Below are 26581 nucleotides of genomic sequence, written 5' to 3'. Positions count from 1 at the left end.
AGCAGAGCCGCATGTGCACACAGACGCAGAGATGCTTCTGCACACAGAAGCAGAGGAAGAGAGATGTGCACACACTGAGAGTTGCATGTGTACACAGATGCAGAGAGAGACAGAGATGAGCAGAGAGAGAGACGTGTGTGCGGAGTAAGACAGAGAGACAGAGGCAGGCACATGCATACAGATGCAGAGGAGGAGACGGAAACACGTGCATATACACAGACTGGAGCACCCCCAGACACAGAGAGAAACACAAAGGTGCGCACACAGATGCAGAGGAAGAGAGACAAAGGAAGAGACAGACATACACAGCACACACGTGGAGAGACATGCATGCAGAGAGAGAGGCAAAGAGGCAGAGGCAGAGATGTGAGTGCACAGATGCAGGAGAAAGAGGTACATACACAGAGATGCACATGCACACAGATGCAGAGACAAATGCACATACACACAAAAGCAGAGGAAGAGAGAGACAGAGATAGAGGTATGTGCACACAGAAGAACAGAGATATACACACAGGCACAAAGTGAGACAGAGGGACAGAGAGAAAGACACACAAATGCATGCACTCACAGATTCGGAGGAAGAGCATCTAAAAAACATTCATGCAGATAGATGCAGAGGAAGAAAGATGTCAGCACACACAGATGCAGAGAGATACAGAAACATGCATGCACACAGACATAGAGAAACATGCCTAGGCAAAGACGCTGAGAAATACAGATGCATTCACACAGCCACAGAGACATGCACGCTCACAGAGGCAGAGGAGGAGAGATATCCATGTGTACACAGAGACACCCACAGACAGATGCACAGAAAGACAAAGCAAGACAGAGAGGTGCACACACACACAGATGCAGAGGAAGAGAGATAGACAGAGGCATGTGCATGGATTCAGAGTGTTATAGTTTAACCCTGGTAGATAGCTAAGCACCACACAGCCACTTGCTTGCTCCTCCCACAGTGGGATGAGGGAGAAAATTGGAAGGGTAAAAGTGTGAAAATTCATGGGTTGAGATAAAGAAAGTTTCATAAGAAAAAAGAGAAAAAAACAACAAAAAGACAAAACTCAGAAAAACAAGTGATGCAAAAAAACCCACAACTGCTCACCACAAGCCAACTGATGCCTAGCCAGTCCCCGAGAAATGACAGCCCTGGCAAACTTCCTCCTCCCCGCCTAGTTTTTATTGCTGAGCATGACATCATATGGTATGGAATATCCATTTGGTCAGTTAGAGTCAGCCTACTTGCTGGCAGGGCAGTGTGAGAAGCAGAAAAGGCCCTGACACTGTGCAAAGCACTGTTCAGTATTAACTAAAACACAGATGTGTTATCAACACTGTTTTCAGCACAAATCCAAACCATAGCTCCATGTAAACTACTATGAAGAAAATGAACTCTATCCTAGCCAAAACCAGTATATTCTCCACCTCTTATTCCATACCATTTACATCATGCTCAGATCCCACACTATCCAATACATCCTCATTAAGCTCCCCCTCCCCCTTTTATCCCTTGATATATAAATAGATATCATTCCCTTAGTGTGTGGAGCACACCTTTAAAATGTCCATAAAACGTCCATTGAGTTCATTTAGTCCATGACTTTGGGCTCCATCTGTTATGGTGGTCACTCAGAAGAAGAGAGGTGGTATGTTACATGGAGTTATTTGGCACCAAAGCCAGCTCAGGTTGGTTCACTGCTGCACTTGCACTGCTTCTTGTGAGGCACGTCCTCCATTGGTCTGGGTGGTTCCTGCTATAGTCATTCCTATAACATGCAGCTCAAATCATGGGTTACAACAATTTAAAGGTATATCCATTATAATCTCCACCTCTGGTCCCTTTGGGCCAGGTTATAGAATTTAACATTGCCTGGCTAGCAGCAAGGGGTTCCTGTTATAATACCTTTGACGTATGGCAGTCACAGCAGTGGCAACATACAGAATCATATAACACTGGCATCATACAATGATGGCACCATACAACTGAAATCATGGGTTATTTTCCCCCAAGGGCTAAATCTCCTTGAGGTACACATCGGACCTCCCCTTCCTTTTGCATTACCCACCAAGTACACCCAAGCTCTTGAGCAAAAGCAATCCCACAAATGGGTTTGCCTTCTCTGGAGGAAGGAATAACACACACTGTCTTTCCCAATAAGTTCCTTATGTGTACTTATGTATGGACTTAATCTCCTTCCACAGTACATAGGAGTTTTGATTGGGCAGGGCCAGGTCGACTGGCAGATCTAGTGTTAACTAGCCAAGTGGCTTCTGCTAAATTTGAATCCCAATGCTTGAATGTCCCAGCACCTAGCTCTCAGTGTAGCTTGTAACAGTCCATTTTATCATTCAATTTCCCCAGAGGCTGGTGCATGATAGGCAATGTGATATACCCAGTCAATGCCATGCTCTTTGGCCCAAGTGTCTATGAGGTTGTTGACCATCTCTGCCACAGATAATTCCCTCAGATACTGATACCTCCCTCAACGGTGGTCCACTTGTCTTGGTAATTTACAAGATCTTCCTTGAAGGAATACCTTTCCTTCATGCTCAACAGGAGGCACCTCCAGAGGCTCAGGACTGTTGTCCCTTTTCCAATCCCTTTGTCAATGACTTTATGCCTAGCAAGAGATCCCAGCTGCTGGGCTTCCTTACCCTCTGTTTCCTGACTATTGGTCCCAAAATCCCAGCGTTGGAGCAATCAGCTGAGAATTTGCTCACCTGGTTGATGGCTGAAATCTTTTTACATCTCGCAGCTCACTCAAGGATAGGGATCAGGTGGTTTCTGACTTGTTTATGCTTTCAGTCTCTTCCCTCTCCTGTTCTTGTGATTGCCCTGCTGCAGAACAGGCTGCCTCTTCTGATTGTCCCTCCTGCTCCCTCTCAGAAGCTTGTTTCTCCCTTACTAAACAAATTGACCTCTGCTTCCATTGTTTCTTCTTGACTATCCTGGAGCAGCAGATATAGTTCAGGGCTGGGTCTCTGGTTCAGCCACAGTGTCTGTTTGCATGTCTTCAGATCCAGAGACCCTCTCTTCTTGAGGGTGCTGAATAGCTCTCAGTAGGCGTAGGCCAGGCCCCAGCACAGTGTGAGAACTTGTGTCTCTTTGGCATAGCCAGGGCCAGGGCCTCCTTTTTTCAAACTTTCTATCACTTTGTCAGGATTTCTCACTTGTTTGGGGGTGAAGTTCCAGACAATCAGTGATAACCATTCTAGGTACCTGCCCATGTTGTCCCATACACCTTGCCACCCATAACCATACTGCCTTGAGGCATATCCCTGGGTGATACTCCTAAACAGTTGATTAACCTTAGAAAAAAAAAATATTCTTCAGAAGTACCAATAGGAGTGTTTTGGTTACCCAAGGATGTTTAAGATACTGACAACATTGTAACAAGGGAGCAAACATCTGCCCCACAGGAGAAGAGGAAGGTGCCATTCCGTGTGTCCTCCACTGAATGACACTCAGAGGAGAAAAGGTAAAAAGTGTAATTGTTAATTGTCTCCATGAGATGGTTCTTGAAGTACAGGGAAGGCAGCAATGCAGGGCCCAAATACCAGATTAAGCTCAAGGCCAGTGCTTTTATCATAGTTCTCCCAGGCAAAATATTAAGTGCTACACAGTACAGCAAACTGCAAAAGGCAAAACCAGCCTTTAACAAGCTCTCAAATTTGATGTACAGCAAAAAAAGAGAGCATGGTGCAGATCAGATAAACCAGCGTCAAGGACAGATAAATCAACATCACGACCAGCAAATGCTAAACAGATATAATAATTATAACTTCCCTCCGATACACTTTGGTCAAATCTGTTGTTATCTCAAACCCTTTGAGCCCCACGTTGGGCACCAAAAAGGACTGTTGTGGTTTAATCCCAGTATGCAGCTAAACACCAAACAGCCACTTGCTCACTCCCCTCCCCCCAGTGGTATGGGGAAGAGAATCAGAAGGATAAAAGTGTGAAAACTCATGGGTTGAGATAAAGACAGTTTCATAGGTAAAGCAAAAGCATAACAGTCTGAAATGCAAGATCTGTACTTTGCTTCTTGCCTTCCTCACGCCCCTCAGGTTCTTGAACTCCACTCAAGTCAAGGCTGCCACTGATTGCCACATCCTCAATTAGCTCTTCCTTGTTCATGAGCTGTGGGAGAAGAGGACGGAGACTGTCTGATCGTTACTAATGGGAAGTAAGAAAACAACTGAGTCTTATGAAGGAAAGTAAGAAAGAAAAACATGTTTATCTGGCCAAAAAGGTGTTTGTGTATTTATAAACATATATAGCTATGTAACTGCATGAACGGCTTCCACCCTGAGCCTGGTGGAACATACAGCTGGAATTTGTAACCGGGCTCAAAGATATAAATATGACCTTCTTTGCACAATAAAGCATCTCTGTTTGCACCATAATCTGAGTCCGTGCCTTCATATGCCACAATGAGCAGCAGATCCAGCTGTGCATCCCCCCATTTGGCCCATTCAAGATCTGTATTAAGAAGTTTTCATCATCATTCACCCCCCACAACACCCTCCAGAAGGCTCCTGGACTGTTTCTGTCCTATTGTTGCCCTTCCAGCAGATGTCAGGGAGTTTCAAGTCCCCCATAAGAACCAGGGTCTATAATCTGGAGACTTTCTCAGGTTGCTTAAAGAAGGTCTTGCCCCTTCTACAAACTGATCAGGTGGTCTGTAACAAGCTCACATCATGATATGCCTGACATGCCTGACAAATTTGGTGACCTTCTACGATGGGGTTACTGTGGAGTGGCTGGAAGAAAACGGGCATATTATGAGCAATCCAGACCGAATAACTGGTTTGTAATAACAGGCCGCGGCTCTAACAAGCTGCAGGTGTTGTGAAGGACATAGACAAGACCAAGGGAGACAAAGAAACTGTGTACTGGCAGAGAGATAAGAGAGTTGGACAGAAAGATGAGAATAAGCAGGATGCCTGCGTAAGGGGGGAGCAGCGTGTGGGCACCACACCGGGACCAATCATAGGGGAGATGGAAGCATGTGAACGAGTAGTTTTAACCCATCACCTTTTACGTAACAAAGCGTGCGTAGCGTGTGTATTTTTAGCTGTAGAGTATAAATTGGTGTGAGTCTATTAATAAAGTGACACTAACTTGATCACATTGGTCGTATAAGTTGTGTCCGAGCCTTCTGCATCAACAGGTTACATCATTGACGGATGAGGGAAGAGCAACTGATGTTGCCTACTTAGATTTGTGCAAAGCTTTTGACACTATCCTGAACAACATCCTTGTCTAAACTGGAGAGACATGGGTTTGACAGGTGGACCACTCGGTGGATAAGGAATTGGCTGGATGATTGCACTCAAAGAGTTTCGATCAATGGCTCGATGTCCAAGTGGAAACCAGTGACTTGTGGTGTTCCTCAGGGATCTGTACTGGGAATGGTGCTGTTCAACATCTTTGTCAGTGACATGGACAGTGGGATTGAGTGCACCCTCAGCAAGTTTGCCAACAACACTAAGCTGTGTGGTGCAGTTGACATGTTGGAGGGAAGGGATGCCAACATGATTCTCTTGACAGGCTTGAGAGGTGGGCCCAGGTGAACGTCATGAAGTTCAGCAAGGCCAAGTGCAAGGTCCTGCATGTGGGTCTCAGCAATCCCAAGCACAAATACAGACTGGGCGAAGAATTAATTGAGAGCAGCCCTGAGGAGAAGGACTTGGGAGTGCTGGTGGATGAGAAGCTCAACATGGCCCAACAATGTGCACTTACAGCCCAACCGTATCCTGGGCTGCATCAAAGAAGCGTGGCCAGCAGGTCAAAGGAGGTGATTGTCCCCCTCTACTCTGTTCTCGTGAGACCCCACCTGGAGTACTGCATTCAGCTCTGGAGCCCCCAACATAAGAAGGACATGGACCTGTTGGAACGAGTCCAGAGGAGGCCCATGAAGATGATCACATAGAGCTGGAGCACCTCTCCTATGAAGACAGGCTGAGAGAGTTGAGGTTGTTCAGCCTGGAGAAGAGAAGGCTCCGGGGAGACCCCTTACAGCGGCCTTCCAGTACCTAAAGGGGGCCTATAAGAAAGCTGGAGAGGGACCTTTTACAAGGGCATGTAGCTATAGGACAAGAGGTAATGGTTTTAAACTAAAAGAGGGTAGATTTAGATTAGATATTGGGAAGAAATTATTCACTATGAAGGTGGTGAGACATTGGAACAGGTTGCCCAGAGAAGTTGTAGATGCCCCATCCCTGGAAGTGTTCAAGGCCAGGTTGGATGGGGCTTTGAGCAGCCTGGTCTAGTGGAAGGCGTCCTTACCCATGGCACGGGAGTTGGAACTAGATGATCTTTAAGGTCCCTTCCAACCCAAACCATTCTATGATTCTATGTTCTATGATATCACCCCTTACTAGTCTCTTTGTTCCTGACCCACAACCTCTCTGCCTGTCACCCATTCCATAGAAGAGCTCTATATGCTTGAGCTAGTCCTTCATGTAAGGGGCAATCCCCTTCTTTTTCTGTCTTTCATAAAGAGCTGTCAGCTGTAGCTGTAGCCTTTTATAAGACCATTTTCAGATAAAAGCTCTAGGTGAGATTCCTAATAGTACTTTACAAACTTTGAATGTCTTTTCCTGTAAGCATGTGAATGTATGTAGATTAGCTGTTAATAGATAGGGTAAGAGACAAGATCATAAACCAGCATACATTTTGAGTCAAAAATACATGAGAATATGGCAGAATTCTATGAAGGGAGCAGGGAAGCACAATATGTTTACTAGCTCTAAAGCTTGCGCTATTATATATACCATGTTATATATACCATTAAAATTTACCCCAGGAAATAACAGCTTTTATTGTACATTAGAGAAAGCTGTATGGGCAGTGAAACTCCAGCCTTTCCACCTCCTATGTCTAAATACAGAATCAATATAACTAGAGAACAGTACTTACTGGAGGAGGCACACTACAGATAGGAAGGTGCTGTCCACTGAATACCACAGAACAACCTGGGACCTGTTGTGTGCTGCAGGGTGGTATGTGCTGGGCTGTACAAAGTGGAATTCCATGTGGCGCCACTGTTGTCACCGTGTATGAGACGGGGACTGTGCCCTGATGGATCTGCAGCAAAAACACAAGTGTATGAAGTAAGATGTTACAAGGGCTTTGGACAGTTATGGCATGGCACAGAAAACAAGCTTTCACCTAACATAATAAAAAAGTATTTTTTACTCTGAAGGTATTAAAGAAGGCAAATACCTGAAATCCCTGTCCTTTAAAAAAAGAAAAAAGAAAAGATATCTTCTCATTGGAGTATCACTCATCAGTCAGTGCTTTTAGGACAAGGCCAGGAGGGAGCTCTCAAGATGTTAAGTCCTCCAAGGGACTGTTAGAGGCACTCAAAAGCATCTCAAATTCAGCAAAGCTGCCCCTCCCACACACTATGATTAGTTCTTAGAGAAAATAGGCAGCAGTAACTCCCACATAAAAGTCAGTCAGAAAAAGGGGGGGAAAAAACTCCCTACAAGTAGCTAAAGAACCTCTTCAACTCGTCCTTGTAAAGTGATTAAATGTTAACGCAGAGGCTTATATCTTTGAAGAAAAATAACTTCAGATAGATTTTCTTTCCTGTAAAGAACCAATCTATGAATGCCTACTCAGAACAATGTTCCAGGAATGTGTCTTAACATAACTAACAGTAGTTGAAACCAAAGATTAATTTAAAAGCTGAAAAAGACAAGGTTACATATTCATAATCATGCCTCTGAGACAACAGCCACTAAATAATTACAAACATAGTAGAGAACATGATGGCTTACAGGTTTTTTGTTATCAATATTCATTTAGTACTCAATCATCAATCCAAGGGTAGAAAGTACTCTGGACCCATACACTGCTCAGTTCTTGTACTACATCAGGAATCTAGTAAAAACTGCAAAGAATCATAGGTAGGGAATGTGGATCCACAGAAAACAATTATTTTGAAGAACCTTCCTTCACAACCTACTAAAATGGAATCCACCCTTGGAAAATGAACAAGCAAGAACAGTTTGTAACAAAGGTAAGAATAATTAAAATGAAGAGAGCTAACCTACTGAACTAGCCCTGAGATGCAGAGGTCAAAACAGGAACACCACACAGACGACTGAATGAAACTTCAAATCTCAAAACTGCACATACTTGGGAAAAAACCCACTCAGCAGAAACAGTGACTTTGATCTAGTTCCAGTTCAGATACCAAATGTAAATATTTTGTCTGTGAGCTGTCAAAGAGTTTTTAATGCCATAATTGTTGGATGTTTGAGGGCAGTGCCAGGTGCAATTCAGGAGAGGTTACCACTGCTCTCACTGCAGAAAGAAAGAAAAAAAAAGAAACAGTGGTTCCTTCTCTAGAGTAGTCTCTGCAAACCACCATCTCGGAAGACCCATAGTAACTCTGAAAACACTAACACCTGGTAGTCAATGGTGATCGGAAGGTAGAGACAGCATCATAGAACAATAATTTCTCAAGATGACACTGTAAATCTGATCACCCAAGGACAAACAGAAATTGTATTATTATTTAGAAATACTTCAGTAGCTCAACTGTTCAAATACAACAGAAGGCTGTGACATGGCCAGAAAGACTATTAGCTTTAATACATGCACCCTACTTTGGGTGCAGATACTTCCTTCTTCAGCAGCACTTTGCACAGAAAATACATCAGTGATCTCCTGCTATACTGAATACAAGTCACTTTATAAGCTGTGCTGTAAGAATTGCATTTTAAGCCTGGCAGTTTGTAACCTGGATCACAGAATGATAGAAACATTTAGGTTGGAAAAGACCTTTAAGGTCATTGAATCCAACCATAAACCAAGCACTGCCAAGTCCACCACTAAACCATATCCCTAAGTACCATGTCTACATGTTTTTTAAATACCTCCAGGGATGGTGGCTCAACCACTTCCCTGGGAAGCCTGTTCCAATGCTTGACAACCCTTTTGGTGAAGAAATTTTTCCTTATATCCAATCTAAACCTCCCCTATTGCAACTTGAGGCCATTTCCTCTCCTCCAATCACTTGTTACTTGGGAGAAGAGATGAAGTCCCACCTTGCCACAACCTCCTTTCAGGTAGTTGTAGAAAGTGATAAGGTCTTCCCCTCAGCCTTCTTTTCTCCAGACTAAGCAAGCCCAGTTCTCTCAGCCGCTCCTCATAAGACTTGTTGTCTAGGCCCTTCACCAGCTTCATTGCTCTTCTTTGGACACGCTGCAGCACCTCAATGTCTTTCTTGTAGTGAGGGGCCCAAAACTGAACACTGTATTTGAGGTGCGGCCTCACCAGTGTACAAGGGGACAATCACTTCCCTAGTCCTGCCAGTCACACTATGCCCGAATACAAGCCAGGATGCTATTGGCCTTCTTGGCCACCTGGGCACACTGCTGGCTCATATTCAGCTGGCTGTCAACCAGCACCCCCAGGTCCTTTTCTGCCAGGCAGCTTTCCAGCCATCCTTCCCCAAGCTTGTAGCATTGCATGAAGTTGTTGTGACCCAAGTGGAGGACCTGGCACTAAGCCTTGTTGAACTTCATACAGTTGGCCTCGGCCCATTGATCCAGCCGGTCCAGATCCCTCTGTAGAGCCAAACTACCCTCAAGCAGATCAACACTCCTGCCCAGTATGGTGTCATCTGCAAAGTTACTGAGGGTGCACTTGATCCCTTCGCCCAGGCACTGATAAAGATATTAAACAGAACTGGCCCCAATACTGAGCCCTGGGGAACACCACTTGTGATCAGGACCTGATCAAACTCTCTATTGGTTGTTCCCATTTATGCTATTATTAGCACTGATTGTGTCCTGGTTTCAGCTGGGATAGAGTTAATGATGTCATATGGTATGGAATATCCCTTTGGCTAGTTTGGATCACCTGCCCTGGCTGTGTCCCCTCCCAATTTCCTGTGCCTCTCCAGCCCTCTGGCTGGCAGGGCCCAAGGAACTGAACAGTTCTTGTATTAGTATAAATGTTATCCAGCAACAACTGGAAACATCAGTGTCCTATCAACATTGTTCTCACACCAAATCCAAAGCACAGCACTGCACCAGCTACTAAGAAGAACATTAACTCTATCGCAGCTGAAACCAGTATAGTGCCACATGATGGCACTCAAAATGATCTACTCCATAACCTTCCCTGGCAGCAAGTCCAGAGTGACAGATTTTTAGTTTCCTGGATCCTCCTTCCAGCCCTTCTTGCAGATGGGCATCACATTTGCTAATCTCCAGTCAAATGGGACCTCCCCAGTTAGCCAGTACTGATAAATGATGGAAAGTGGCTCGGTGAGCACTTCTGCCAGCTCCTTCAGTACCCTTGAATGGATCCCATTTGGCCTCATAGACTTGTGTGCGTCTGAGTGGTGTAGCACGTCACTAACCATTTCCCCTTGGATTATGGTGGCTTTGTTCTGCTCCCCGTCCCTCTCTTCCAGCTCAGTGGGTTCAGTACCTGTAGAACAATTGGTCTGAATTTATTAAAAACTGAGGCATAGAAGGCATTAAATACCTCAGCCTTTTCCTCAGCCTTTGTCTCTATGTTTTGCCTCGCATCCAATAAAGGATGGAGATTCTTCTTAGCCCTCCTTTTGTTGCTAATGTATTTATAGAAACAATTTTTGTCTTTTATGGCAATAGCCAGATTAAGTTCTAGTTGGGCTTTGGCCATTCTAATTCTCTCCCTGCATAGTCTCACAACATCCTTGTAGTCCTCCTGAGTTGCCTGCCCCTTCTTCCAAAGGTCATAAACTCTCCTTTTTTCCCTGTGTTCCAGCAAAAGCTCTTTGTTCAGCCAGGATGGTCTTCTTCCCCGCTGGCTCGTCTTTTGACACATGGGGACAGCCTGCTCCTGTGACTTTAAGATTTCCTTCTTGAAAAATGTCCAGCCTTCCTGGACCCCTTGGCCCTTCAGGACTGCCTCCCAAGGGACTCTGTCAACTGTTGGGGTCTGCAGCGGGTCTGCAGACAAGTTAGTTGACTTCAAAGATTTAGCCGTGTACCTTTAAGACAGCCACAAATTGTCAGGTATGTAAACAGGATGTGAAGAACCAGAACTTAGAACCGCAGCATACAGGCACCTACAGCAACAGCAAATAGCAAGCAAGAAGAAGGACACAAAAACCTATCAGGGTCTAACACCTGCACTGTCTAAGATATATAAATAGTTTGTATAAACAATAAAGGCCATTTTGTCTGAACCTAGCCACGCAGACATAGTGTTTCTTTTCAGTCCACCTCGACTTGCGTCACCACAGTCAACCAGGCTCCTAAACAGGCCAAAGTCTGCCCTCTGGAAGTCCAAGGTAGCAGTTGTACTGACCACCCTCCTTACTTCTCCAAGAATTGAAAACTGTCATTGCTATGCCCAAGTTGGCCTCCAGCCATCACATCACCCACAAGTCCTTCTCTGCTCACAGACAACAGGTCCAGCAGGGCGCCTTCCCTAGTTGGCTCACTCACCAGCTGTGTCAGGAAGTTACCTTCCACACACTCCAGGAACCTCCTAGACCGTTTCCTCTCTGCTGTATTGCATTTCCAGTAGACATCTGCTAAGTCCCCCATGAGAAGAAGGGCTAGCAATCATGAGACTTCTCCCAGCTGCTTATAGAATATTTCGTCTGCAGCTTCATCCTGGTTGGGTGGTCTATAAGAGACTCCCACCATTATATCTGCCTTTTTGGCCTTCCCCCTTATCCTTACCCATAAACACTCGAGCCTTTTATCACCATTGTCAATCTCTAGACAGTCAGAACACTCCCTAACATACAGGGCTACCCCACCGCATCTCCTTCCTTGCCTATCCCTTCTGAAGGGTTTATAGTCATCCATTGCAGTACTTCAGTTGTGCAAGTCATCCCACCATGTTTCTGTGATGGCAAAAATGCCAGTTTCCCAGCTGCACAATGGCTTCCAACTCCTCCTGTTTGTTGCCCATGCTGCATTCATTGGCGTAGATGCACTTCAATTGGGCTATTGATCCTGCCACCTTTTTTGGGGGAGAAGCCCTAATTCCTATGTGACCATTCTCAGGCACTTCCATGGTTTCTAACACATCAGTAACCCTTATGTCTTTGCTGCCATGTGGATCCCTATCCCTTTCCTCCACTGAGATGGTAGACTAATGAACCTTGCTAGCACACCGTCCCTTGAACACTGGTATGCCACCCCCAGGCTTATCTCTAATGAGCCTGGTTTTATCCCTTTCCTCTTTCAAATCTAGTTTAAAGCTCTTTCAATGAGTCCTGCTAACTCCTGCGAAAAGAACCTTTTCTCTCTTAGAGACGAGTGCACTCCATCTGTTGCCAGCAGGCCTGGTGTCGTGTAACCAACCCATTATCAAATCCTCCAAAATTCTTCAGGCTTGGAGCCAGGTATTGATCTGCTGGCTCTTCCTATTTCTTCCCTCATCATTCCCTGCAACTGGAAGGATAGAGGAGATCACTGATTTTGTTCCTTATCCCTTAACCAGTCGTCCCAAGGCCATGAAGTCTCTCTTGATTGCCCTTGGACTTCTTGGTGCAACTTCATTGATGCCTACCTGAAAAATCAATAATGGATAATAATCCAAGGGCCATACCAGAGTAGGAAGCTTTCTCTTCACCATCTTTAAGCCTGGTCCCAGGGAGGCAGCAGACATCCCTAAGTGGGTCCTGTCTGCATATTGGAGTCTCCTATGACAATGATCTGTCTTTTTTCTTTCTGGAAGCAGTTTTCACACAGGGCATAGGCCAACTTAACCTTGGAAACACCTCCAAGCTAGATGAACTGTCGTCCTCATCATTGTTCAGTTCCATTTGCAGAGCCTTGTACCTATTATACAAGGGCACCTGGGAAGGTGGGGTAGTCATGGAGGAGATGCGCCTGCTGTGCCGGGCAGGAACTTGTTGCTATCCCTTAAGTCACCATGTTCATCCAGGTGGAGAGAGGATAGAGAATCCTCCATACCACTTGTCCTGTTTGCCTGACAGGCCTGTCCCAGGGACTGTAGGGTGAGATTCCATTAATCTATCTCTCTCAGATTCCCTGATACTCCTCATCCTACTCACCTTGTCCCAGAGCTCTGTCACTAAGCTGAGGAGTTCCTCTACCTGGGTGCGCCTCCCACAGATGTACTCACTACTCCCATCCAATACTGGCCTAAGAGTAGGACACCTGGATGGCAGCATGTTCCCATCAGAGCTCTGTCTGGGAAGCTGCATCAGTCGTGGCAGGTGCAGAGTTTAGAGAGGCCATGGACTCCTGATGGGTAGATACCATTTCTCCCTGGTTGAGCTGGGAGAGCTACCCCACCCTTCCTGCGCACCCTTCTGCATGAACTGCCATGCAAACTGCTGCGCCATCGCCCTTGCTGCTGCGCCACACCCTGTTTGCCCACCCTGATCACTAGCATATATGCAGGCAGGCAATTGCATGCATTGTGAATTCTATTTTTAAAGAATATATTTAAACTACGTAAAGCACTTTAAGCTAAGGAGAGGTACTTCATATGCAGTGAAGTAAAATACATTATTACCGTAGCATATCTTAAACTAAATTAACTTCAGAAGCAGAAGAGTCACATTTCAAAGGTGGGATGCAGAGATCTTCAGAACTGTGCTAACACACACTGGCAGACTGTTGACTTTTGTTCTTTATTAGAGTCTAGATTTTTATTTTTTCTTAAGTAACAAACGTATCTGCTTTCACTGAATGCTGCAGCTCTCTATACACTGATACTACTCAGAAGAAAAAAAGAAAAAAACCCGCTGTACAAAAGGACTAATAGGAGTTAGTGTTATGTGACCCTCATTACCAAGTAACTTGTCAAGGAGCGTTCACTCATTTGCTGTCTTTGGAGAGGAATACACAGAGTTTAAGACATTTGCATCCATGTTCTAAACACACTCTTACCTGATCATGAATGTCAACCATCACTGTGTTCTGCTGTGGCGGGTGAGCAGCTGGGTGCAACATACGATGGGATATATTTGGAGGGTTAAAGGCTTGGGGCTCTTCTATTGCTTGCTGTTGTCCATAGAACAGGTGGTGATAGTTTTCATCCTGGCTAACAGAATTGTGTCGAGACAGACGATCCCTTCTTGCTCTCTGACGGCGAGCAGGAGGACTAAAAACACATAAAGAAAAAGATGAAAGATCACATTGAGAAAGGTTTGTGGCACATTTAACTAGAAGCACAAAGAACTCAATAGTAAGGATACACTGGAAATTTTACTAGGCCAGGTATGTTAGATTGTCATACAATCTTTCATTGAGAAAATTTCTGAAAGCCCTACATCCTTATTTCAGCATGAGTGTTTTAGCATAGCTTAATACAAGACAGAAAAACAGAAGAAGCATTTTTATAGAAATACTACCTTCACAAAAGACATATTAAAAAGATATTTGAGCACTTGATTCACAGAATCACAGAATGGTTGAGGTTGAAAGGGTCCTCTGGAGGTCACCCAGTCCAACTCCACTGCTCAAGCAGGGCCACCAAGAGCCTGTTGCCCAGGACCATGTGTCCTGGTTTCAGCTGGGATAGAGTTAATTTTCTTCTTAGTAGTTAGTACAGTGCTGTGTTTTGGCCCTGGTGTGAGAACAATGTTGATAACACACTGATGGTTTTAGTTGTTGCTGGGTGATGTTTATACTAAATCAAGGACTTTTCCGTTTCTCAGGCCTTGCCAGCGAGAAGGCTGGAGGGGCACAGGAAATTGGGAGGGGACACAGCCAGGACAGGTGACCCAAACTAACCAAAGAGGCATTCCATACCATAGGACATCATGCTCAGTATATAAACTTGTGGGGGTTAGCCGGGGCCGGTTGATTGTTGCTCGGGGACTGGCTGGGCATCGGTTAGTGGGTGGTGAGCAGTTATATTGTGTATCACTTGTTTTCTTTCTTCCTTTCCCTTTGTATTTTATTCCCTCCCCCTTTATAACTGTTATTGTCAGTATTGTTATTATTGTTCTTTCATTTTTATTCTATTTCAATTATTAAATTGCTCTTTTCTCAACCCTCGAGTTGAACATTCCTTTCTGATTCTCCTCCTCATCCCTCTGGGGGGGGGGAGTGAGTGAGCAGCTGCGTGGTACTTTAATTAGCAGCTAGGGTTAAACCATGACACCATGTCCAGATGGCTTTTGTATACCTCTAAGGAGGGAGCCTCCACAACCTCTCTGGACAACCTGTTCCAGTGCTCAGTCACCCTCACAGTAAAAAAATGTTTCCTGACATTCAGATGGAACCTCCTGTGTTTCACTTTATGCTCATTGACTCTGGTCCTGTCACTGGGCACCACTGAAAAGAGCCTGGCTCCATCCTCTTTGCAGCCTCCCTTCAGATATTTATATACATTAAGATGCCCCTCGAGCCTTCTCTTCTCCAGACTAAACAGTTCCAGCTCTCTCAGCCTTTGCTCATAGGAGAGATGCTTCACTCACTTAAAACAACCCTTGTGGCCCTTCTTTAAACTCTATCCAGTATGTCCATGTCTTTCTTGTACTGGGGAGCCCAGAACTGGACACAGGACTCCATGTGTGGCTTCACCAGTGCTGAGTAGAGGGGAATGATACCTCCATCAACCTGTGACACCCTGCCACTTGACTGTTATTGTAGGCCTAGACAGACTGCTGACATACTGCCCTGACACCCTGACCCTTGACCTTGGAAGTGTAGGCAGGGTCCCATCCACATTCCATGTAAAGTTTGAATCTCTCAAATCACACTACCATTGGTGGAGCCAAGGGATGGTGTGACTCTCACCCTCATTCAAAAGGCATTTCCATGACTGACTGTTGCTCCCAGATTACTCAGACATCAAATGTTCCTAGCAGTACACCAGAGCCATGCCATTGCTTATAATCTTGTGTTTGCTATAATCATGTGTTTCTGGAGCAGGTGGATATTTCCTGAAGGAACTGCAGCCCATGAAGAGCACATGCTGGAGCAGGTTCTCCTGACAGAAGCTGCAGCCTGTGGAGAGTCCACACCAGAGCAGGTTTAGCCTGAAGGACTGCGGCCCATGGAGATGACCCACACTGGAGCAAGGGAAAAGTGTGAGGAGGAAGGAGAAGCAGAGAGGACCTGTTATAAACTGACTTTAACCCCCCCATTCCTCATCCTCCCTGTGCTGCTTGGGGCAGTGAGAGGAGGTAGAAGAGTTGGGAATGAAGGAGTGAAGTTGAGCCTGGGAAGAAGGGTGTGTATAGTTTTAATTTTTTGTCTTTGTTTTTCAGTATTCAAATCTCTTTTAATTGTCAATAAATTAAATTAATTTTCCCCAAGTCAAGTCCGTTTTGCCCATGACAGTAACTGGTCAGCTTGTGTTGGTTTCAACCCATGTATTCCTTCCTAGCAACTGGAGACACACAGCATCAGGATGGTGAGCATATAGATACCGGTAATAGGAATCATGCTTGTATTGTCATTCAACTGCATATTGCAATTGTTATATTATGCTTGTATTGGGATTTCAGTTTATTGCTGTATCACTCTGCTAAATCAAAATCCTGTGTAACATCAAATATCTTAAAATAAGTAAAATTGGTATTAAAATATTACAACTTACTTGTGTGACATATCTAAAAGAACCTGGTCAGAGAGTATTGGACTCTGGCACATGGGCCACAGTTCCTGTCAGGAAAATCTGCTCCAGCATGGGTTCTCCATGGACCACAGGGAAATACCTGCTTCACTGTGGTCTCTTCCACAGGATTCAGGGGAATATCTGCTCTGGTGCCTGAAGCACCTCTTCCCCCTCCTGGAACCAGCTGTTTGGCACAGGCCAACCCCTGACCTCTTCTCATAGAGGCCACCCATGTAGCCCCTGCCCCCTGCTACCAAGACCTTGTCACATACACCCAACACAATCTGCTAGCTAATAGGCCAACAATCAAGCCCATTTACTTTGCCAGGAAATGTTCTCAGTGTCAAATCCTTAGACTCCTCTTTTTTACCTGTCAGTTGGGTATTCTCTGCTCCTGCTGGCTGAATGCTGCCCCAAACACAACCACATTCTAAAGTTTAATCCCCTTAATCTTCAAACAAAAAAATACTAAGGACTTCTATAAATCCACAAATCTGTCATGTGTTGCCCATAAATTGTTGATAACTTTAGTCAGGCATGCTGCCACAACAAAGTTTTCCTTCTTCTTTCTGCTCCTCCTCCCCTACCCTCTGTTCCTGCTTTCTTGGAATATTACAGAATCACAGCATAATTCAGATTGGAAGGGAATTTTATCCTTCAACATAGAATGAGCTCACTGTAGAAGTTTGCCAGGCCACTGTAAATCATCCTCCTAGCACAGCATCACACTGGCACAGCCTCCCTGAGTCTACAAGAACAGAATGGCTGCCTGTACTGCATCAGGCAGTTGTAGGATCATAGGATAAAGTTGGAAGGGAGTTCACTTTGCTCAAAGCAGGTTAGCTATGAGATTGGATCAAGTTGCTCAGGGATTTGCCCAGTCTTGTCTTGAAAACCTCCAAGGATGGAGACTGCACAGCCTCTCTGGGCTCTAGCTCCACTGCTTAACTGTTCCCATGGTAAAAAAGTTTATCATATCTAGTTTGAACCTCTCTTGCTTCCATTCGTGCCTATTGTTTTTCATCCTTCCACCATGCACCACTGTAAAGAGCCTGGCTGTGTTGTCTTGATAACTTCCTTGCAGGTGTTGGGGGGTGGGGGTTGTGCTATTAGCTGTCTTCCCCCCACACTCCATAGCCTTTCCTCCAGGCTGAACAAGCACAGCTCCCTCATTATCTCCTTGCAGAGCATTTGCTCCAGCTCCTCAACTATCTTGGAGGCCCTCCACTGAACTCACTCTAGTCTGTCAATGCCTGTCTTGTATTAGGGTGCCCAATTCTGACCACAGTACTGTAGATGCACTCTAAAGAGTGCTGACTAAAAGGGAATACTCACTTCCATTAAACTACTGGCTGAGCTCTTGTTGATATTCCTGGCTGCCTTTGCTGCCAGGGAAACACTGCTGACTCATGTAGACATGCTGTCTACCAAAACCTCCACATCCTTTTCAGTAGAGCTGCTCCCTAGTTTGTATCATTGCAGGTGGTTCTTCCTTTTCAGGTACAAAACTTTGTGTTTGTCCTTGTTGAATTTCACAAGGTTGCCCTATTCCTCCAGCCTCTCCAGGTACTCTTGCTGGCAGCCCTGCCCTCAAGTGTATCAACTGTTTCCCAACTTTGGTGCAATTTGCAAATTTCATTAGAGTGCACTCTGTCACCTCGTTCAGGTCATTGACGGAGATCTTAAATAGCCTAGATCCCTGCAGTACTCCACTTGTTACTGACCCCCAGGTAGAGTATGACCTGTTGACCACTACCCTTTGAGCATGACCGGCTGACCAGGTATTTTTTAACCATCTACATGTCCAAGAAGTCAGACCCTAATGCCCCAAAAAGGATACAGGAATGTTGTGGGAGATCATGTCAAAAGCCTTGCTAAAGCTGAGGTAAATGACATGCAATGCTCTCCCTGCATCCACAAATCTAGTCATTTTATCATAGAAGGCAATCAGGTGAGTCAGCAGTGATTTCTGCTTCGTAAATTCATGCTGACTCTTCCCAATAACCTTTCCCTTCATGTGCCTGGAAATGTGTTCCAAGAGGACTTTATCCATGGTTTTCCCAGGGACCAAAGTAAGGCTCAAGTGCAGGGTTAGTCTGCTCCTATCTAAGCCAGCATGACAATACCAAATTGTGTGGTGCGGTTGACATGCTGGAGGGAAGGGATGCTGTCCAGAAGGAGCTTGACAAGCTTGAGAGGTGGGCCCAGGTGAACATCATGAATTTCAACAAGGCCAAGTGCAAGGTCCTGCATGTGGGTCTCAGCAATCCCAAGCACAAATACAGACTGGGCGAAGAATTAATTGAGAGCAGCCCTGAGGAGAAGGACTTGGGAGTGCTGGTGGATGAGAAGCTCAACATGGCCCAACAATGTGCACTTACAGCCCAACCGTATCCTGGGCTGCATCAAAGAAGCGTGGCCAGCAGGTCAAAGGAGGTGATTGTCCCCCTCTACTCTGTTCTCGTGAGACCCCACCTGGAGTACTGCATTCAGCTCTGGAGCCCCCAACATAAGAAGGACATGGACCTGTTGGAACGAGTCCAGAGGAGGCCCATGAAGATGATCACATAGAGCTGGAGCACCTCTCCTATGAAGACAGGCTGAGAGAGTTGAGGTTGTTCAGCCTGGAGAAGAGAAGGCTCCGGGGAGACCCCTTACAGCGGCCTTCCAGTACCTAAAGGGGGCCTATAAGAAAGCTGGAGAGGGACCTTTTACAAGGGCATGTAGCTATAGGACAAGAGGTAATGGTTTTAAACTAAAAGAGGGTAGATTTAGATTAGATATTGGGAAGAAATTATTCACTATGAAGGTGGTGAGACATTGGAACAGGTTGCCCAGAGAAATTGTAGATGCCCCATCCCTGGAAGTGTTCAAGGCCAGGTTGGATGGGGCTTTGAACAGCCTGGTCTAGTGGAAGGCATCCCTACCCATGGCAGGGGAGTTGGAACTAGATGATCTTTAAGGTCCCTTCCAACCCAAACCATTCTATGATTCTATGTTTGAGGAGACTACCACCTGAACTCTGGTGCCCTTTTTCCACTTTTCCTGAGCCCTGTAGTCACAGTTGGTATGCTCAAGGTCTCCCTTGGGATTTCCATTGATACCCACATGGATGAGCAACCACTTGGTGTTATTCCACTGACTAACACAGAATCATAGAGTTTGGAAGAGGTTGGTCTTGAGATCGTCTAGTCCAGTGCCCCTGCAGAAGCAGGGGCAGCTAGAGTAGGTTGCCTACAGATGAAGTTGTCACAACCTCTCTGGGAAAGCTGTGCCAGTGTTTGACCATCCTCACAGTAAAAGTATTTTCTTATGTTCAGATGGAATTTAATCTGTTTTAATTTGTGACCATTGCATCTTGTCCTGTCACTCGGCACGACTGAGAAGACTCTGGCTCTCTCTTCTTTATTCCCTCTGTTCAGTTTCATATCCAGCAGGATCTGGTTGAGCTGTGAGTACTCCCAAGATTGCACACATATAACTCTTATGTGAGGGGGGAACTGATCCTTTGCTAATGTGTCTACAGTGATAAATTTGTAACCAACTTTCTAGAGCTTTATGCTGGCACCAGAAGAGGACCTGTGCTACTAAATTCATGGGTTAATTGGAACAATTGGGTTGAAAAGATGTTTACAGAACATTAGAAGGACAATAGGAGGTGTAAATTACTCAATCAGCAGGCCTAGTGACTGGGATTTGTAGTTTGGGGGATGAAAAGGGAGGCTTACGAAAATATGTACAAGGCCTCCTATAAGTAACAGATAGCTTCCATCTATCAAATCATTAATTATGTTGGCTATAAAGCAGGATGAAACCCGAGACAATCAGGTTAAGGCTGAGCCCTCTAAAATGAATTTCCAAATTTGTGAAGAATCAGGTAGAAAAGGGAAATGCACAGTTGCAAAGGAAGAGCATCTTACGGAGATTTAAACCTGATGGAGCCAAGTAGTAGACCCAAGCAGGGCTGTCGAAATCGATGAATTATAGAGGAACAAAAATCACTTAACTCTGCAAATAATAGACCCAGTGGAAATGTAAAACCCTTGTTAGACAAATGCATATGATCCTGCTTGTAAACAAGTGGCTGGACAGGACAACTAGGGTCAGCCAGTCCAATTGTTAGTGGCACAAGAGGTCCTTGTCTCCAAGGATGCTCAAATAAGTCCCTGATCCAAGGGGTGTCACAGTCCATTTGGATCTCTCAAATTTACAGGACAGCGTACTCTGCGATTTAAACTTTATTTCATGAGCTCACTGAGAAATGCAACAAACGCAACCAACAGGGGTTCAAGTCCCTTTTGCCCAGACTAGTCTAGCACGTGAATTCAATTTTTCACCATTCGAGTCACAAAGTTTCATAAGTTATAACCCGTAACTCTTAAGAATGTGCAAATTATTTGGAATCCTATGAGCAAAAGAAAATAATTAGTTACCTAGCTGACTGTGAGTGCTTATCCTTCCTCCTCCAATCACCGTGAGAGCATCCCCTGTATCACACCCGGAAGCATGAAAGCCACAGCAGTCCAGCTGCTGTTGGATCTGCTTCAAAAGCTTTTTGGGTAAGCTGATGTTTTATATCCTCCAGCCTGGAGGTTTGGTCTATACCATTTCCATAAGTTAGTGGATTCTGAAGAAACTACCAGACAAAAGATAATGGCTGCCAGAGACAGCAATTTGCAGGTGATAATGGCTGCATCATGGCCCTTTAGTTCTTTCTGGCCACCTGTCCTGTCTATGTGGTGCTCTCACTTTGACCTAATGATGCTACTCCCAGCAGACATCAGGCCTTAGCATGAGGTGTGAGCCAAAATCTGAGCAGGAGTTGAGTGAACAGTCACAAAGGGGATATATGATTTGTTTTCCTCCTAAAACCCTTCTAGGGGTCCTTAAAAGATTCTACCCTTAAGAGCATGTATTGAGTCTGGCTGGGATGGAGTTAACTTCCCGCATAGCAGCCCTCATTTGTAGCTAGAAAGGTGTTGATAACACACCAGTGTTTTGGCTACTGCTGAGCAGTGCTCACACAGCACCAAGACTGTGTCTCCAACCCCAAAACCCCCTCCCCCCCAAAGGCCAGTAGGCTGGGGGTGGGCAAGAGGTTGGGAGGGGATATAGCCAGGACAGCTGACCCAAACTGACCAAAGAGATATTCTATTCCATATGACATTGTGCTCAGCAATAAAAGATAAGAGAAAGGAGGAGAGGGAACATTTGTTATTAAGGCATTTGTCTTCCAAAACAACTGCTATGCATGCTGAGGCGCTACTTCACAGGAAGTGTCTGGACATCGCCTACTGATAGGAAGTAGAGAATAATTTGCTTGTGTGTTTCCTTTGCTTCCATGCATGGCGTTTGTTTGCATTTGTTTATTAAACTGTCTTTATATCGACTCATGAGTTTTTAATCTGATTTTCTCCTGTCCCTGTCCCGCTAAGGAGGTGTGATAGAGTGGCCTGGTGGGCACCTGGCAGCCAGTCAAGGTTAACTCACCACAGTTGTTGCTCATCTTTTCTAGTGCCTCAATAAAGCTTTGTTTTATAATTTGTTGTCAGACTCCATTACTGTTCAGACCACAACCTGCTGGCAACATACCTCCTAATGCAGCCCAGGTTAATATTGGTCTTTTTTACCACATGGGTGTATTGCTGGCTCATGTTCAACTTGGTGTCCACCAGAACCCCCAGGTTCTTTTCCATAATGCTGCTTTCCAGCCATTCAGCCCCCAGCACGTACTGGTGCATGGGTTTATTCCTCCCCAGGTGCAGGACTTTGCACTTCCCCTTGTTGAACTAAAGGTTCACTAACCCTAAACTCCCTTGTTTTAGGGTTCAGCAACCCTAAAAACAAGAATGCAAATTTCAGTAGACTTCCACATATTTACATTACTTGTGTGCTTCACAAAAATTATCTCTAGAGGCTCCTAACGAGTTGTAACCATGGTAATATTTCTATTTTACAATGGGTAACTGACAAACCAACTGAAGCTAGCACATCTTCTTACTTTGAGTAAGCAATTTAGAGACTTGGGATTTGACAATGTACTCATGAGACGCACAATTAATAACTTGTCCATAAAAAAAGTTTAGATTAAGTTACTTCCATGGCATTTCTCATAATTTTTGCAATAGAACAAACTAAGTAGAGACCATCCCAGAGTGCCCCACTTGATTCCACAACATGCCTTCCAATCTCCACAAATAAATAAATTATCCATTGTGTGTAGAATCATTCAAGTTACATGGGATTTAGTGCTAACCTGGGTACAGGCTCAATGAGCCAAACTGCAGGAAAGAAACAAAAAAGGTCTGCGAACACTAGAGCACATCTTTTCCAGCACAGCCTTGAACAGAATGCAAGATTCTCAGCTTTCACCATTCCTTTTGCTATCATCAAACAACCCTGAAACCTGTTGGTAACTCACTACACAGCCCTGACATTTCTCAAGTTGCACCCAGTTTCACTACTGAAGGTGGGGATGGGGGGTGGGTGAAGAAGAAGGATACTACCACGGTTGTTCAGATTCTATTGTGATTGTATCATAGTCTGTCTTACATTACTCATTGTCATAGATAGCCTCATTGTCCCTCTCTGCATTATTAGTATGATCTACCTGTTCAGTGTTTTGGATTAGGACAATTTTCTTTCCTTTATGTGATTCTAATTCTAGAGCAGATAATACTTAAAGGCAGTAGATGTATTTTGTTGGTTTTTTTTTTCCTTGGAATATTCTAATTATAGCTTTAAAGCTGCTATTTCTTAAAAAAAAAAAATAATTCTGATGCATATACATGCTCTGAATGCTTTTAATATAAAACATATACTGAGGCCCTACTTCCCAGGAAGTGGCTGGACATCACCTGCCTTTACCTTGATCTACAAGTTTTTCATCTGATTTTCTCCCTGTCCCACTGAGAAGGGGAGTGATAAAGCAGCTTGGGTGGGCACCTGGTGTCCAGCCACGGTTAACCCACCACAGAGCAACAATTCAGGCACAGGGACAGGTCAGGTGACAGTTTCATTGCTGTCCTGGAGGATACCCGCACTTCCCAGCCCCCTTGAATGTAAGAGCTAAAGGCGGCTGCAGCAGCAACGCTTGGTGATGAAGAGGGTTCAGTGAGAGGGAGGGGGCTGAAATAACATTCAGATCCTCCTTCTGTTGTCTAAAACTCCCAAATTCTTGAACTCTGATTTAGTGTTTAACTAATTGTGCACAGAGTTTAGGTCAAGCTGGCCCTCTAGATTTGTCAGGAATGAGGAATGAAAGGACTTCTAATCGAGGGAGTCATCTTTGGGAGAGAGAACAGCCTATCTTTGTGATGAAAGCCATGCACACTTAGACTACCTTGTTTATGTTAAACTCCTATTAGTCAGCTCTTATGGTCTTTAGCCTTGCCCTAGAAGTGAACTATCCTCATTATAATACTAAAAATCACACCCGCTGAGGGAAAGACCCAGGCCCACTAAAAGACCCTTCCTCAGAGAGTATGGGTAGTAGTAAAATAAGTAAGGTAATGGATATGCAAATGTATAGCCAATCATCTATACGGACCTGCCCTCTGGGCAGGGAAAGTGTGATAAGATTTTGTATATAATGTTTGTAACTTTGTACTGTGGTATGCTAGCTTTGTTTGCTAGCACCCAGACTTGCGCAATTGTAATAAAACAATATTTTGTCTCATTGTGTAAGATTGGCTTGTTGCACGCCAGGAACGGACTCACGTTTTAGAGACAACACTTTCACTGGGGAGCCAGAGCTCGTTCAGCAAAGAAGCAGAAACTTTACTTTTAATATTTCAGTTCTTACTGAATATGCTCTAAATTAACTACTCAGCCACCACCAGTATTTAATATTTTATACCTTATTTGGTATTCAAGGATAATGAAGGTGGGGTTAATGAACTGAAACAGAGACAGCCCTTAACTCCATACAGCTGCTGGGGAGGTGGGGTTGCTCAAACTCCTGTGATGTCCCCAGGGATTTTTCCCTAGGAGGTATTCCTGAGAAGATAGTAAAGGAGAGATAGGGAGACTCTCCTATTGCTCGAAAAATTTCTCTCATCCTGATTTCTTAGACTATAGTTCACTTGATCACTCCAAACTAATTGTACTACAACTAACCAAGAGGTAGGAAATACCCTGCAGTGAACCTAGGCAGAGTTATTAAACTCTGCTCTCTGCCAATTGCAGGCAAAATGGCTTTTGGAGTACAGCAAGATTAAAAGATACATATACCCTTGCTCATGTGGCCCATTCTCTGGCCCACACCAGCAAAGGAAGGATTATTCCAGCTGTATGACAGGATTAGTTTGATCCAAATTTTTCTTATGCATGTATTTTTCAGTTATTTGTCTATTTTCAACATTATTTTGGAATGGGATGAGAGCAGTGGAATGCTTTAGTGAAGTCACTGAGCTAATGACTACATCATTAAAATGCTGATGTATGTGAAGATACAGCTAATACTGAGAAAGAAAAATTAAAGAACATTAAATGTATCAATGAAATGTTTAAGGACTTTCCACACATGGCTGAAAGAAGCTTTGCCGTAATCTGCCACTGAAGTCTGTCATCCCTTGAAACCAAGAGACTGGGTCTGCATTAAGGTATACCAGTGAAAATACACACTTCAGCTGTGCCGGAAGGGACCTTATCAGGCACTGGTAATTACTAATACTGCAAGTCGTGGTTTAACACCAGCCAGCAACTAAGCCCCACACAGCTACTCACTCACTCCCCCCTCAAGTGGGATGGGGAACAGAACTGGAAAAGTAAAAGTGAGAAAACTCATTGGTTGAGCTAAAGACAGGTTAATAGGTAAAAGAAAAGATGCACACACAAGCAAAGCAAAGCAAGGTATTCATTCACCACTTCCCATCAGCAGGCAGGTGTTCAGCCATCCCCAGGAAAGCAGGGCTCCATCACACATAAGGGTTACTCAGGAAGACAAACGCCATAACTCTGAACATGTGTCATCCGTCCATCCGTGTCCCCCTTCTTCTTCCCCCAGCTTATATATACTCAGCATGACGTCATATGGTATGGAACATCCCTTTGGCTAGTTTGGGTCAGTTGACCTGGCTGTGTTCCCTCCCAATTCTTTGTGCCCCTCCAGCCTTCTCACTGGCAGGGCCTGAGAAATTGAAAAGTCCTTGACTTAGTATAAACATTACTTAGGAACAACTAAAACCATCAGTGTCCTCTCAACATTGTTCTCTCACCAAATCCAAAGCACAGCACTGCACCAGCTACTAAGAAGAAAATGAAGCTGAAACCAGTACAGTATCCACCCCTTATTCCATACCATTTACATCATGCTACATTTTCTAATCCATCATCATCTTTCCAGTATTTTAATATAAACACACATGTATCATTCCTTTAGTCTATGGACCATCCCTCTAAAAGTCCATTGAGTTCATTTAGTCCATGACTTTGGGCTCCATCTGTTATCGTGGTCACTCAGGACAGGAGAGGTTGTGTATTGCATGGAGTTATTTGGCACCAAATACAGCTCAGGTTGGGTCATCTGCTGCACTTGCACTGCTTCTTGTAAGGTGTGGTGGTGTCCTCCCCCCTCCCCATCCTGACCTTTGTTTCTGTGACAGTGCTCAAGTGATAACCACCTGTGGCAGTCCTGACAATGCTCAAGTGATAACCATCTGTGGTGGTCCTGATGGATGTATCCCAGTGGGGATGGCTGTATCTGACTCAAAGTGGGTTTGGGGGAGACCGATAACAACACAATAGCCAAGGGCTAATTTGAACAGTGCACCCACCTAACAGTGCTGGTCAAGGTCCATCTCAAGACAAGTGTGAAAGAAACTAACTTCTGTAGTATGCAAATATGACTATGAGTCAATTATCTTGCACCATAAACACTGGACAACCCAGAGCCCATTGAGCTCTCCTGCACAGCAGTGGGCTGCATGACAGGACCTCCCCTTGAGTAGGGATGCTTCTCAAGGTTACTCCTCGAGGCTGAGAGATTCCTTGCTGCAA

The 26581-nt window shown here is 44.7% G+C and overlaps 1 protein-coding gene across 4 annotated transcripts in view; it reads right to left on the bottom strand.

Annotated features, from left to right (window-relative positions):
* The window catches only part of LOC129783108 (E3 ubiquitin-protein ligase RNF38-like), a 176530-nt gene that overhangs the window by 42465 nt on the left and 107484 nt on the right, over positions 1-26581 (bottom strand). For all 4 annotated transcript variants that reach the window (XM_055792816.1, XM_055792814.1, XM_055792815.1 and 1 more), the window contains 2 exons: positions 13903-14116; positions 6932-7099 (listed from right to left, as the gene is read on the bottom strand). In XM_055792816.1, coding sequence (XP_055648791.1) covers positions 6932-7099; positions 13903-14116 — 382 coding nt within the window. The remainder of the gene's footprint in view (positions 1-6931; positions 7100-13902; positions 14117-26581) is intronic.

The sequence above is a fragment of the Falco peregrinus genome, chromosome W (genome assembly GCF_023634155.1).
Source record: "Falco peregrinus isolate bFalPer1 chromosome W, bFalPer1.pri, whole genome shotgun sequence".
Lineage (NCBI taxonomy): Eukaryota > Metazoa > Chordata > Aves > Falconiformes > Falconidae > Falco > Falco peregrinus.
The sequence above is the reverse complement of the archived record's forward strand: the minus strand, read 5'-3'. Positions and strand labels throughout refer to the sequence as shown.